We start from the raw sequence: 15306 nt of genomic DNA on the forward strand, positions 1-15306 counted from the left end.
CTGGCATACCAACTCCTTATCCTTATGTTCATTGTCAAGCTCAGGAAATTTTAACAAACTCAGGAAATTCTTATATAATCCTTGAAATAGTTGATGCATTGGCCTACATTCATGGTAGAGAATTGCCATAAAATAGCAACTTGATTTTTCTAGATGTTGAACATTACGTTTGGATCAAAAACATAATTTTGAAAGTAGGATTTGAAAGTAAATCAGTTTATTTGTAACATGATTACTTCCAAGATGATTTAAGTAGGTGAAAATATATTTAAAGTTCCTTTTTCGAGATGTGGTTTACATAGTATTCCCTTCTGTTTTGGCTAGAATGAAAAACAAAAACACACAGAGCCTAAAAGCAGAGACCTAGATGAAAGTCAAAGAGAAAAGAACTCAGAGAGAATATCAGCAATAAAACTGATTTCTGACAATATCTATGTCATCTTCCCCGACTCCAACTCCTTAGGACTGTGGTAGTAAAACCTCCATGTCTCTTGACCTAATTCGTCAGGAACACTCCTAAAGTAATTGAAACTTAAACAGGCAGGAGGAGAGAATGACCAGGAAAATGTGATTTCCTATCATTCAGAACCACCTGCAGAAATAATCAGAATTGCAATGAAATCAAAGCTATTTAAAACGGAAATGTCCCTTCAAAGTCTTCTCATTCCTAGCATATTTGAAATGAAAACTTCACACTAGGATTTAAGAAATGAAAAGGGATGATCTGTGCTCTTCCTGTAGGGCACAATGAGTGTTAACTGTCATCTCAAAGTGCAGGAGTGGGGGCACAAGGGCTTCTTCCCTGTATTTCAATCCTTTTTATCCAATCACTTTGATGGATCTTATCAAACAAGTTCATCATAAAAAAAACTTATTGATTGATGCCAATCATTTAGGCAATAGAAAACTGAAACTACATCTCTGGGAAGGCAAGGTATGTTTACATTTGTCTGTCGTCATTTTGTGTCGCCTAATGCAGTCTCTTGCTCCAGCAGCTACTGCATAAACCGTGTTCGATTGTCTTTCTCTATGGACCTGTCCAAAATGTCAGTTTGGAGATTTTTATCCTAAATCAATATAGTACATAGACCATCTCTTAACTCCTTACCAACACCAAGGAGTTGACTAACTCTGAACAAAGCGTCTATAGCTTTTGATTTCTCAGGTATCATCTGAAGGAATAAAAGCAATTTCCAAGTGGGTTCTGAAGATGAACTGAAGAAATGTGGAATGTAAGGCAGTGAATTGATTGAGTGACTAAGTTATTCAATGAGAAATCAAATCACTTCAACCAATGAACGGATGCAGCATACAACCCAGTCCTCTCTCCAGGAGTGAGAAATACAAAGAAAGCCACACGCTATTTCAGGGGCTGGTTATCCTTTCTTAAGTGATGCTCATTTTCAGAAAAAAAGTTCTTTAGTAGAAGGAAGGATCTGTAACATTATCTGAATATTTATGAGAATGATCATCAGAGAAGTTTTCTGAAAAATTGGACAAAACTGTGCATGGTGATGGTATGAAAAATGAATGATGAGCTCACAAAAATCTTTCTGTTCTCTCCCAAGGGTCTTGGGGTAATGTACCATCTCTACCCATATTAACCTAGGCCACTCACACTTTTCAATATCCCCAATGAAAATAGCAAATTCTCAAAATAATCTTCCATGAACTAAATTTCTTAGGCCAGAATAGTCAGTGGACAAAGATCTTGTCACTTCATAAAAACATTTAGGTGATAAAATGAGTCATCAAACACTGATGTGGCAAATAAAGTAGATCTCAGTGCAAAAGGGCCACTCAGTGTGGAGTGAGTTAAAGAAGTAGGCACAGACTCTGCAAATATATTTCAAACAATTTTAGTGAAGGAAAGAAGCAAATTTTTAAAAATAATTTTATGTAAACATTTTAATGTTTTGTAACATTTTGTAACTCTGTCCTTTCTAGGAAAACACCACAGTTGTCAGGTAGATACCAGAAATATTTAGAACAATAAATGAATTGCAGTATGAAAACAAAGGGTCTTCTACACTAATTTTTGTCCTTACTGTGTTCTGAAAAATCTCTCTCAAAAGGTGAAAAATACTTTTCCCTGGAAGAGCTGAATACTTGTTCTAGTCAATATGGTCCTAAAGGACAGTATTCAGTGGTTGTTTCCTTGTCTGCCTCCAGACTGAGCACAAAGCTCTGCACCGAAGGAGTCCAACATAGAAAAGCAAAAAGAAGCAGCTATGATGAAAGGCTACAGGATATACGTGGCACAGTGAATACACAGTGAAATACTATGCAGCTCTACGAAAATATGAAACCTTGCACTGCAAGATGGATGGAACTAGAAGGATGCTCATGTTAAGTGAAAGAAGCCCAAAGAAGGCCAAATACTGAATGACCACATTGGGCCACTTTCGTCATTGCAACCCAAGATTTATTGAGGGTCCAGCATAAATACAGTATAGACCTAATGAATAATTGAATGAATAAACAGTTGAAACAAATTTCTGCAAAAATCAAACATAAAACTCACTTCAGATCATGGCTCAAAATGAAGATGCTTTCTTATAGATATTCTTACAGTAAGTTCTGGGTAGAAAGATGGTTTAATGGTAATGCTATTTTATAATACGAACTACATTGTGCATTATACTTACTTTATTTTAGTGATAATAAGTATATCATTGTAAAGAAACATATGACGGTCCTGTTTCTGTGCGCCTCTCTTCAATTCAACAGGACTACTCAGCAGTAACTCTCTCTGAGTGGTTAAGGCAGGTGAAGAACAGTAGGGTTCCACGTTGACATTATCACCCTGCCTGTAATTATCAAGCACCACAATCTTTAGTCAAACAATTAAACAGGTTTCAATAAAATCACAGCTTCTAGTGGTCATATTCAAAGGTCTCTATGTTTTCCAGTACAATGGCCTGTTTCCTAAATATTTTAAGTTGACTGCCCCACAGAAGTTTTGAATATTTCACTAGAAAAACATTCAAACAAAGCGAAGGTGAAATTTTATAACACATGTATACCCCAATTTAAATTCCACCACTCCAATGTTTTATCGTAGATGTATAATGAGTTTCAACATATGCATTCACCTTTGGAATCTGAACCCGGTCAGGACACAGAATGGCATATTCTCACTGCAAACATGTTCTCAGGTGTTACCTAAACTCAGTGAAGATGAATTGCTCCTGAGTTCTTTTTCTGAGCTCTTTTTTTCAAAGCAGGAAGAGATCTATTGGCTCAAAAGTCTTCTAGTGCCAAACACAAATATTTAGAGATTTTTAAAAAATCGCCCAGACAAGCAGATTTTACCTGGTCTGCATACTCTATGAAACTACAACCAGTATCTCTGTGGTCACTGATGAGACAGTCCTGGCTTAAGTCACACCTGCCCTGTGAAACTCTGACCCAGAGATTCCCACTGGCTATAAAGTGACATCACCTAGACATGCTATCTCCAGAGATGCCCATGGGGATCCTTTTTTTTGGAGTAGTTTCTTTGTCTCCTCCCTTTCTGGATAGTGTTCCTATGATCATAAGCTCTTGTTAGTTTTGTTAGTTTCATGAAATGTGAATATCATGCATCTTTTTACGCATGTCTGCTCACTAGTCTTAACCTCTTCCCTGAATGGCAACCCCCAACCCTCAAATTCCTTACACAAGTTCTTTTTCATAAAGTACCGTAACAACTACTCTGATTCCCCTGTCCCCACCTTTCCCAATGAAGATGAACTTTGCTCTGAAAGTTGTTTTTTTTTTTAATTTTGAGAACCATACCTGGCAGTGCCCAGAGCTTACTCCTGGCTTTGTGCTCAGGAGCCAATCCTGGCATTTGTTGAAAACCATATGTGGTGCTGGGGATGAAACCCAGTTCAACTGTGCAAGGCAGGAGCCTTACCCACTGTACTATCTGGTCCCTATGATTTATTATAAATGGAACCAGAGTAAGTATTCTTTTGTATCACTGTCACTGTCATCCCGTTGCTCATCAATTTGTTCGAGCAGGCACCAGTAACGTCTCTCATTAAGAGACTTATTGTTACTGTTTTTGGCATATCCAATACACATGGGTAGCTTGCCAGGCTCTGCCGCTCGGGCTCAATACTCTCGGTAGCTTGCCAGGCTCTCCGAGAGGGGCGGAGGAATCGAACTCGGGTCGGCTGCATGAAAGGCAAACACCCAACCACTGTGCTATCGCTCCAGCCCATTCTTTTGTATAGACATCTTATTCAACATTCTTTGGGGAATAATTCATAGCATTTCATTTAAGGGCTGGGGAGATAGCACAAATGTCTGAGTGTATATTTCCCAGGAAGGAATCTTGGGCTTAATCTCAAGCACAGTATTCAGAGCACCACCAGAAATGATTTCTGAGCACTGCTGGATGTGACAAAACTCCCAATTCCCCAATTATTTTAAAATTCATCTCTAATTCATTTCTTTATATTGCTTAAGGATATTCTAATGAATATAATGGTTTAGCATAATTTTAAAATGTTACTTTTAATTATAATAATCAGCCATTAGACAGAAGCATAGTTACAGCTAAACATCCTCAAACAATTACTAACAGGATCAGTGAGTTTTGCTTTGAAGACCACTTGGTTTTTATTGTCAATCGACTTAGCTCTGTTGAACAGGTGTCATGACTTGGATCCAACAAAAGTTTATTTACAAAAGCAGGCAGTCTGTATTGCATGGGATGCTGGTCCCTGCTTTAAACATTTCTAATGTGTTTAAATGCATAGAGAGGCTAATTGAAGACAATTAGGGAAATTTTTGGCTAGAAGTTAGATAGGTCAAAGGCTAATGAATTTTTTTAAAATAGTTTCCATTTTAGAGCAATTCAAAAAGAATTTCATAAACAATAACTTGGTTTCTCACAATGTATTCCTATAATATTTTCAAATCAATTTGATGGTAAATATTGTGATGGGAAGAATCCACAAAAAGTTAAAGTAAATTTGCCTTTACAGTGTTTATTTGAATTAAATATTTACCAATGTACATGTCTATACTCTGTTCAAACTCTTAGTACAGAAAGGGATGTCATATTGCCTCAAGACTTTAACTTGTGAAACACTGGAAACATTCAAAATATGGTAGTGAGAAGGTATAATGGTGGTGGGATTGGTGTTCGAATATTAAATGCAATAAATTATTGTGAAAGGCTTCAAAAAAACCAATCAACATTCATACAGTACTCTGGAGTAAAAATAAACATCTCAGCACTCACATCATTTGAAAAAGATCTATAATAAAAGGGAAAAAGTGCACAAATAACCATGTTTTAAAAACCACAATCTTCAACAGTGTTTCCTACTTTAAAATGTATTCTCAATTATGTGACTTTGAAGAGTTTATTTTTATTCTGAGTGCAGTATAGATGTGTTTATTTTCAGCTCAGAATATGGAGATGGGGAGGAGGGCGAGATTATAACCTTCTATTTAGCCTCTTAACATTGCCTCATTATGATTTGTAAGTTATAATTAACAAAACTAAAACGATCTAACAAATACAAGCTCAGTCTGAAACTCAGCCTGCTGCCTGTTAATTGTGTATTAACATTGTATTTTCAAATCAGCTTGGAAAGCAATTATGAAAGGCAGAAAGAAGTTTTAGGACCTTAATGTTTTAGTGGATAGTAGCTTTCATGAAAGTTTCACAGCTTTATTTCTCATGTATATTACAAAAACTCATTCCAAAAGTGAGTCCGTTTTTAGGTTTAATTTTAGAGATTTTTAGGTACAAAATATTAGGCTCACTTCTAGATGTAATTTGCTTCCTCTTCAATCACACAAGAAAACAAAACTTCAGAGTAATTCTTGGAAAGTCTGTGCTCTAAGTGGCAAACAGAGTAGGATGACAAATCCTAGAAAGACCTTGTGAGCTCACGACCCAACATACTCATATCTCCCAGGAAACTCTCAAGTGGACCTTGGACATTTCTTCTCGAAGCGGCACTTCTGATCTGCCTAGACGCTCCTTAAGTATTAGCATTTTATATCTATTGAGCGTATGATTCTTGTTCTTATTTGTAACCTTATTTGTCACAGAGATAAGGACTGTCTTTGCTGGGTGCCTGCCATGTGCCAGACACAGGGATGAAAGAATCAGATAAAGCAACACAATGACCAGCCCACATGTTAAGTACAATCAAAGGAATGCAGAGTATTGAGAAATTGAATTTGCTATAATGAAAATGTGCACAGAAAAGAGGGAAAATGAGAGGCTCTCCAGGAGCTCAGATAGGTCAGGGAAGTTTATTGGAAGAACCAGAATCTTGAATGACAGACCAGGGGAGTAGGAGGGGTAGTGAGAGGAGAAAGAAGAGTCAGCACATGCGGTGTCCTTTAACAAGGGGCAAGTTCAGAAAGGCTGGACTGGCAAGGTCCAAGGAAGAGAAGCATCAGATAAGGGGTGAGAGCATGGATGTTTTTCCTATGGCATTTGGAGCTTATTGAAAAGCATGTAAGGGTTTTCATCAGAATGTTGTGTTGGTCATGAAGGGACATGAAAAAAGCAATCCCGTTCACAATCATGCCCCAGAAAATCAAATACCTTGGAATCAGCTTAACTAAAGAAGTAAAGGACCTCTACAAAGAAAACTATAAAACGCTAACCATGAAATAAAAGAGGACATGAGGAAATGGAAACATATCCCCTGCTCACAGATAGGGAGAATAAACATTGTCAAAATGGCAATATTCCCCAAAGCATTATACAGATTTAACGCGATCCCTATAAGGATACCCATGTCATTCTTCAAAGAAACGGATCAAGCAATCCTGAAATTTATATGGAGCAATAAATGCCCACGGATAGCTAAAACAATTCTTGGGGAAAAGATAATGGGAGGCATCACCCTCCCTAACCTTAAACTCTACTACAAAGCGATAACAATTAAAACAGCATGGTACTGGAACAAAGGCAGAGCCGAAGACCAATGGAACAGGGTGGAATATCCCTACACACAACCTCAAATGTATGATCATCTAATCTTTGATAAGGGATCAAGAGATATGAAGTGGAGCAAGGAAAGCCTGTTTAACAAATGGTGCTGGCACAACTGGACAACCACATGCAAAAGAATGGGCTTAGACCTCGACCTGACACCATGCACAAAAGTCAGATCTAAATGGATTAAAGACCTCATCATCAGACCACAAACCATAAGGTACATTCAAGACAAGGTAGGCAAAACCCTCCACGATATTGAAGATAAAGGTATCTTCAAAGATGACAGAACTAAGCAATCTAGTAAAAACAGAGATCAACAAATGGAACTACATTAAACTAAAAAGCTTCTGCACCGCAAAAGATACAGTGACCAGAATACAAAGACAATTTACAAAATGGGAAAGGATATTTACACAATACCCATCAGATAAGGGGTTGATATCAATGGTATATAAAGCACTGGTCCAACTCTACAAGAAGAAAACATCCAACTCCATCAGAAAATGGGGTGAGGAAATGAACAAAAACTTTCCCAAGGAAGAGATACTAATGGCCAAAAGGCACATGAAAAAGTGCTCTACATCACTAATCATCAGGGAGATGCAGATCAAAACAACCATGAGATACCACCTCACACCACAGAGACTAGCACACATCCAAAAGAACAAAAGCAACCACTGTTGGAGAGGATGTGGGGAGAAAGGGACCCTTCTACACTGCTGTTGGGAATGCCGACTAGTTCAGCCCTTTTGGAAAGCAATATGGACTCTTCTCAAAAAATCAGAAATCATTTGACCCTGCAATACCACTGCTGGGAATATATCCCAGAGAAGCAAAAAAGTATAGTCGAAATGACATCTGCACTTATATGTTCATCACAGCACTGTTTACTATAGCCAGAATCTGGAAAAAACCCGAGTGCCCCAAAAGTCAGATCAAAATGGATTAAAGACCTCAACATTAGACCACAAACCATAAGGTACATTGAAGACAAGGTCGGCGAAACCCTCCACGATATTGAAGATAAAGGTATCTTCAAAGGTGACACGGAACTAAGCAATCTAGTAAAAACAGAGATCAACAAATGGGACTACATTAAACTAAAAAGCTTCTGCACCGCAAGAGATACAGTGACCAGAATACAAAGACTATCCACAGAATGGGAAAGGATATTTACACAATACCCATCAGATAAGGGGTTGATATCAATGGTATATAAAGCACTGGTTGAACTCTACAAGAAGAAAACATCCAACCCCATCAAAAAATGGGGCGAAGAAATGAACAGAAACTTTACCAAGGAAGAAATACGAATGGCCAAAAGGCACAAGAAAAAGTGCTCTGCATCACTAATCATCAGAGAGATGCAGATCAAAACAACTTTGAGATACCACCTCACACCACAGAGACTAGCACACATCCAAAAGAACAAAAGCAACCGCTGTTGGAGAGGATGTGGGGAGAAAGGGACCCTTCTTCACTGCTGGTGGGAATGCCGACTGGTTCAGCCCTTCTGGAAAACAATTTGGACGACTCTCAAAAAATTAGATATTGAATTCCCATTTGACCCAGCAATACCACTGCTGGGAATATATCCCAGAGAGGCAAAAAAGTATAATCGAAACAACATCTGCACATGTATGTTCATCGCAGCACTGTTTACAATAGCCAGAATCTGGAAAAAACCCGAATGCCCCAGAACGGATGACTGGTTGAGGAAACTTTGGTACATCTATACAATGGAATACTATGCAGCTGTTAGAAAAAAGGAGGTCAAGAATTTTGTAGTCAAGTGGATGGGCATGAAAAGTTTCATGCTGAGTGAAATGAATAAGAAAGAGAGAGACAGACATAGAAAGATTGCACTCATCTATGGTATATAGAATAACAGAGTGGGAGACTAACACCCAAGAACTGTAGAAATAAGTACCAGGAGGTTGACTCCATGGCTTCGAGGCTGGCCTCACGTTCCGGGGAAAGGTCAACTCAGAGAAGCGATCACCAACTACATTGCAGTCGAAGGCCATGTGGGGGAAGGGAGTTGCGGGCTGAATGAGGGCTAGAGACTGAGCACAGCGGCCACTCAACACCTTTATTGCAAACCACAACAGCTAATTAGAGAGAGAAAACAGAAGGGAATGCCTTGCCACAGTGGCAGGGTGGGGTGGGGGGGAGATGGGATTGGGGAGGGTGGGAGGGACACTGGGTTTACGGGTGGTGGAGAATGGGCACTGGTGAAGGGATGGGTTCCCAAACTTTGTATGAGGGAAGTATAAGCACAAAAGTGTATAAATCTGTAACTGTACCCTCACGGTGATTCTCTAATTAAAAATAAATAAATTAAAAAAAAACAAAAAAAAAAACAAAAAAAAAACAAAAAAACATAAAAGGCTCCTCAAAAAAAAAAAAAAAAACCCGAGTGCCCTAGAACAGATGACTGGTTGAAGAAACTCTGGTACATCTATACAATGGAATACTATGCAGCTGTTAGAAAAAAGGAGGTCATGACGTTTGCAAATAAGTGGATCAGCATGGAAAGTATTATGCTAAGTGAAATGAGTCAGAAAGAGAGAGACAGACATAGAAAGATTGCACTCATCTGTGGAATATAGAATAATAGACTATAAGACTAACACCCAAGATTAGTAGAAATAAGTCCCAGGAGGTTGTCTCCATGGCTTGGAGGCTAGTCTCTCATTCTGGGCAACTCAGAGAAGGGAACACCAAGTAAAATGTGGTCAGAGGCCATGCAGGGGAAGGGTGATGCATGTGGAATGTAGACTAGAGACTGAACACAATGGCCACTCAACACCTTTATTGCAAACCACAACACCTAATCAGAGAGAGAGAACAAAAGGGAATACCCTGCCACAGTGGCAGGGTAGGGTGGGGGGAGATGGGACTGGGGAGGTGGGAGGGATGCTGGGTTTACTGGTAGTGGAGAATGGGCACTGGTGAAGGGATGGGTTCTCGAACTTTGTATGAGGGAAACATGAGCACAAAAATGTATAAATCTGTAACTCTACCGTCATGGTGATTCACTAATTAAAAATAAATAAATTTAAAAAATAAATTAATTAAAAAAAAAAGAATGTTGTGTTGGTAATATGCTAAAGAGAATAGAGGCAGGGAAGGGTAGTCAGTAAGGAAGCCTTTTACAAATTTGTTGCATTCAATGAGGAGATGTCATGGGCCAGAGTTAGCAGGAAGAAAAGAATAGACGTTAGACAAGAAAGCATACCAAAGAGATAAGTCTCCAGATTCAAATTTGCACACTGATTACTTATTGGTGGTTGAGAAGGAGTTAAAAGTAACCAAGAAAAGAAATAGGAACTATTTTGTATATTTATTTTTGCATTCCATAAATTCCTGCTATCTATATCGAGATGTTGGCAGCCCCCTAAAAGGATGAAGTTACAGCATAAACATGTTAGATTTCTTTTCGACTTCTGTGGAACTTTGAGTGTTCTTACACCAGCAGCTCTCACTTGACACTGCTTGTCATTCTTGCACAGTTCAAGCTGCAGCGGAGGCTGAAAATCACAGCCACAGTCCTCCTGTGGCCCACAGAGTACTCAAAATCCACTGACTCTAATTTACAGGTCACCACAGACCACAGTTACCCCTGTTCCTATTGACACCCTAGGAACTGATCTCTTCCCTTGCCACAAAAGCTTCAATCGATATTTAAAAGCAGCTCAGGAGAGAGTTCCTCCTACTGGAAACAGCAAGTAACAATTTATGCCTGGCAAGTAGGAAGAACTACTAATTTCATCTATGTCACTGTCTCTATGTGGGAGGGAAAGCAGATAAAAATGGTATGTGCTGAAAACCCTTCTTATTTACAGAGCAGATTGAAACCCAGACTCTCCTATTGCAAATAGAGTGAAAGACAGCCATAGTATTCAGCAATGACCACATTTCTATAGTGTGGATGAAGGACTGGCCCGTGCCATCAACCTCCAAGATGCAGGATGTAACAATGCTCTAGCTGCATCTATTGTAGCTCTCTCCATACATTGAAGAACCCTGAAAGGGCCTGAGACTAGCCTCCTTAGTTGTAAGGAGTTCATAGAGTACATCATCTCATTCCTGGGGTTATGCTACCCCTTTGGGTGCAATCATTTCTGAGAATAAGACTTACCTAGAAAATGCCTAGTTTAGGGCTGGAGCAATAGCATAGCGGGTTGGGCATTTGCCTTGCACATGACTGACCCAGGTTCGATTCCCAGCATCCCATATGGTCCCTCGAGCACCGCCAGGAGTAATTCCTGAGAGCAGAGCCAGGAGTAACCCTGAGCATTGCTGGGTGTGACCCAAAAATTAAAAAAAATTCCTAGTTTAGAGGATAGTTTAGTATGTGGGTACACTGATTTGGTGTTTTTTGAGCCTGGCCAATGGTGGTATCTGTGGACTATGTGTTTTAGAGACCAATTTTGGATTGAAAGTTTTTAAAAATGACCAGCGTCGAAGGGAAAATATGGTTACTGTTATAAAGAGAAATGAAATTTCTTTCAATATACTATGTAAACATTTACAGAATTATAAAATAAAATTTTTTCAAACAAAATAGTAAAACAAATGAGATAAAATAGTTTCATAGAAAAAAATGATGCCAAATGCTTTGTTGTTGCTGTTGTTGACTGATGGGCAGTTGAGGGGGTGGGTCACACCTGGCAGTTCTGAGGGAATATGCCTAGGGGGTGCTTCTGGTGCTAGGAAAAACTCCTATACTAGATACTTTGAATCACTGAATTTTACCAAATATTTTAGGAAAAATGTCATTATTTCTTTATCCAACCTCCTCTTCAGAAGGTGGAGGTTAAGTACCTCCCATCTAATGTTAAAAAGCACCCCTTTTCCAGTCCACATAAAGATACTCTCTTAATTTTCATAGAAGTAGTATTCCCTTGTAGAATTATTTTTGTCATAGTAGTTTTCCATCAAGAATGCATGAGAACCAGCTGCGAAGTCTTCAAATATTGAAGATTCTTGGGTACCAGTGCAGAATATACTTCATCCACACCATATAACCTTTAATAATCTTTCAATCTTGATACCTTTCTTGAAAATACTCTGTACCTATTCAGGGCCTAGCTACCAGTAGCAACATAGAAGAAAAGCATTCTTGCTTTCAGAGAAGTGAAGGCACTTGACACTCCCATTACAGACTTGGAACAATTCAGTGAAAATAACCTAAAAGTTAAAACATACCATTGAAGTGCACTTTTTCCTAAGGTTATTTAGACACAAAATCTGTAATGAATCAGAAACTTGGGAATCTGCATCTATAACACCAATTATTGCAGAGATGATGAGGAAGCAAGGGCAGGGAGAGACATTTTATCTCATTTTATCTCGGGTATTTTATTTTTGGTTCTCTAACTCAAAACAATTTCAACTCATATCAATGGATTTCCCTTGCCTAGTATATCCTCTGTATCAGAGGTTTGAAATCCTACTAAAACCAACATTCCATTTTTTTGCAAATATCTATGCATAAAGTTAATTTTTCTTTTCTTTTATAATTTCTTATTTTAAATTTTTTTAATTTCTCATTATCTTTTCTTTTTTAATTTAATTTTTAAAAAAATTGTCCACAATAATTTGTTACAATATCCAACATCAATCCCACCAGCACTACACCTACCCACCACCATATTTTGAAGGTTTCCACCCCAACCCCCCATTCCCTGCCCCCAAAGCAGGACCTAAATCATTTATTTTGTATTGCTTGTTAGGAATATCTGCTAAAAGTGATCCAAAAAGTTTCCTTAGAGGAAAGTGTGTGAAGGTTGTGTATTTCAGCCTGGAGCCAGTAAGCTAGTAATAAGAGATTTACAAGCATTGTGTTAAAGGTTGAGCCTTGTGTGCTTATATGTATATAGATATGAATTATTTCCTCCCTGAGATTGGTTGCCTTCTACTTTCCACCCCATCAAATGTGTGCTAATCTTGGTACTTCCGTGGTGTAGAGTTTGAGATATTGTGGCCACAAAACCAGAAATTCAAAACTGTACTTTTTAAGTACAATTATACAGTTAAGGTTAATTTTTTAAAAACTGGATGGTGACTTTGGGATGCAGAGGCATCTTGGCTGCATGCATATCATCCTGTGTTGCTCTCTTTCGAAAGATATATTTGTGAGTCTCTGGATCATGGGGTTAATTAGCTTATATGGCTCCACTTCATGGGCATTACTGCCAGGCTACTTACTGGAAGGACAGGGAGATGGAGGGGTTGTCCACTCCTGACTCCATTAAAGTCTGAAGATTACAGACACTAGTCCTGCATATGTGGTTTTTCAGCAGATTCACTCATGGATGAGGCTCATCCGAGCCTGTGTAAATTCCTCATTTTCTATTGTGAAATAAAGTTCACAAGCATTGAACAGAATTTCCAAAGTATTAATTCACTACCCTATTAAGGAAAAGTAACTCATCAATTATGCATTTCATATGTATATATTCAGGCTATATTAAAGAATAAAGTGGTTAGATGTTATACCTACTTGGAGTTAATATATTTAACTTTTAGAGAAAGTAGATAATCTTACCATTTCAAGCAACAGAATAATGATTAATAGCAATATAAATCTTCTGAAATGGTTCAAAAAACAGAGTTCAATAATCTTTTGATATGAAAATTAATGGCTCAAGTTTATGAAAACTTTAGTGTTCTTAAAATTATGTAAGTGTACAAAACTCTAGATAGGGAAATCTAATAAAAAATTTTCCCTCTTTTACCTATGTGCCACATACAGGACATACCATGATTTATTACAAAGGATTCCTGTATCTTATTTGATGTCTAGCATCCTGGGTTGCTTTTGCCTCTTTCCCAGAATGGGCAGAGATATTCAAGTGTCTTAATCAATTCAATTCCTTCTAGAGTAGTGGTTTTCAACCATTGATCCACAAGCTGGTGCTAGTCCATGAAAAAAGTGACTACTGCTTAGCACCTAGTTTTCATTTTAGATTAGATTTAAAAACTAGTACAGGAAATAGTACTATAAATATGAGATTTTATTTTTGCCTTAGTGGTCATGAAGTAGTTCTATTTTCACCTGCCTAGAGGCATCAAATACTTGAAAATCACTATGAATCATTTTGATTAGACATCTCTATTTACATTTATGGATTACTTCAGTGACATAAAACATGACCTTTTGGGCCAAGCAGGGCGGGCTGTCTGGAACTTGCTAACTTTAAGAAGAGAGTGAACTAAGTTTCACTCATTGGAATTTGCCTACACAATGTATTTTTGGCACTAAAAACTGTTATGCCGTGACTTTCCATAGGTGACTGGAGGGAAGTTGGGACCTATATTTCTATGGCATTTGGGAACCATGCCACACTTAGTGCCTTACCCCACTTTCCTGCACTTGATTTACCCATCCTCATCACAAAGGCAATTAAGAGACAGGCAAGAAAAAACCAAACAGACCGCTCCTCTGAAACCATAGAAGAAGGGAGTGACATACTCCAAGCACTGAATGAACCTTCAAACTAGAGCCTTCTACCTTGCAAAACTGTCAGACTTGAGGAAGGGATAAATAGATTCTCAGACAATCAAGAGCTGGCAATACTAGCTGCATCTAAATACAAAAATACAGGTTACAGTATGTGCCACCAAGCAGGAGAACCAAGGAGAAAGGCATGGCTTTTTAGAATCATAAAACCTCCCAAACAGCAATATTGAAGAAATATAAAAGGAATACTTTAGACAAGCTTCTAGGAAGGCAAAATTTCATTAATAATGAAAGCAGACAGAAATATTATCCAAAAACTTTTCAGACGAATTTCACAGTTGAGCATCAATGTAAAAATCCATAACAAATCTTAGCAAACTGAATTCAACAACATATCAGAATCAATACACTGCAATCAAGTGGGTCTCATATAAGTAATGAAAAGAGCATTCGATAGAAGCAAATTAATGTCATATGCAATAAATTTATTAATAATTTCCATAGATTATATTATATTATGTATTACATTGTTTATATTCTTTGATACAGAGACATCTGTATGATTATATTAATTGACAAAAAAGAATTTAACAAATCCAACACCCATTCATGATAAAAATCCTCAACACAACTGGGATAGAAGCAAACTTCTTTAACGTAATAATAATCTTTTACAATAAACTCACAGCCAGTATTACACACAATGGTAAAAAAACTAAAAGTCTTCCCTCTGAGATCACACACAATGCAAAGATGCCTACTTTCTCCACTCTTATTCAACACAGTATTGAAAGCCCCAGTAGTAATTAAGCTAGCAAAAAAAAAAAAAATCACAGGGATCCACCTTGGAAGTCTTATTATCATTACTTTC

At 37.9% G+C, this 15306-nt stretch overlaps 1 protein-coding gene across 2 annotated transcripts in view; it reads right to left on the reverse strand.

The window, feature by feature from the left end:
* ARHGAP20 (Rho GTPase activating protein 20) overlaps positions 1 to 15306 on the reverse strand; it is a 65707-nt gene that overhangs the window by 30522 nt on the left and 19879 nt on the right. For both annotated transcript variants that reach the window (XM_055130253.1, XM_004605037.2), the window contains exon 3: positions 2649 to 2810. In XM_055130253.1, coding sequence (XP_054986228.1) covers positions 2649 to 2810 — 162 coding nt within the window. The remainder of the gene's footprint in view (positions 1 to 2648; positions 2811 to 15306) is intronic.

Source organism: Sorex araneus, chromosome 3 (assembly GCF_027595985.1).
Source record: "Sorex araneus isolate mSorAra2 chromosome 3, mSorAra2.pri, whole genome shotgun sequence".
NCBI lineage: Eukaryota > Metazoa > Chordata > Mammalia > Eulipotyphla > Soricidae > Sorex > Sorex araneus.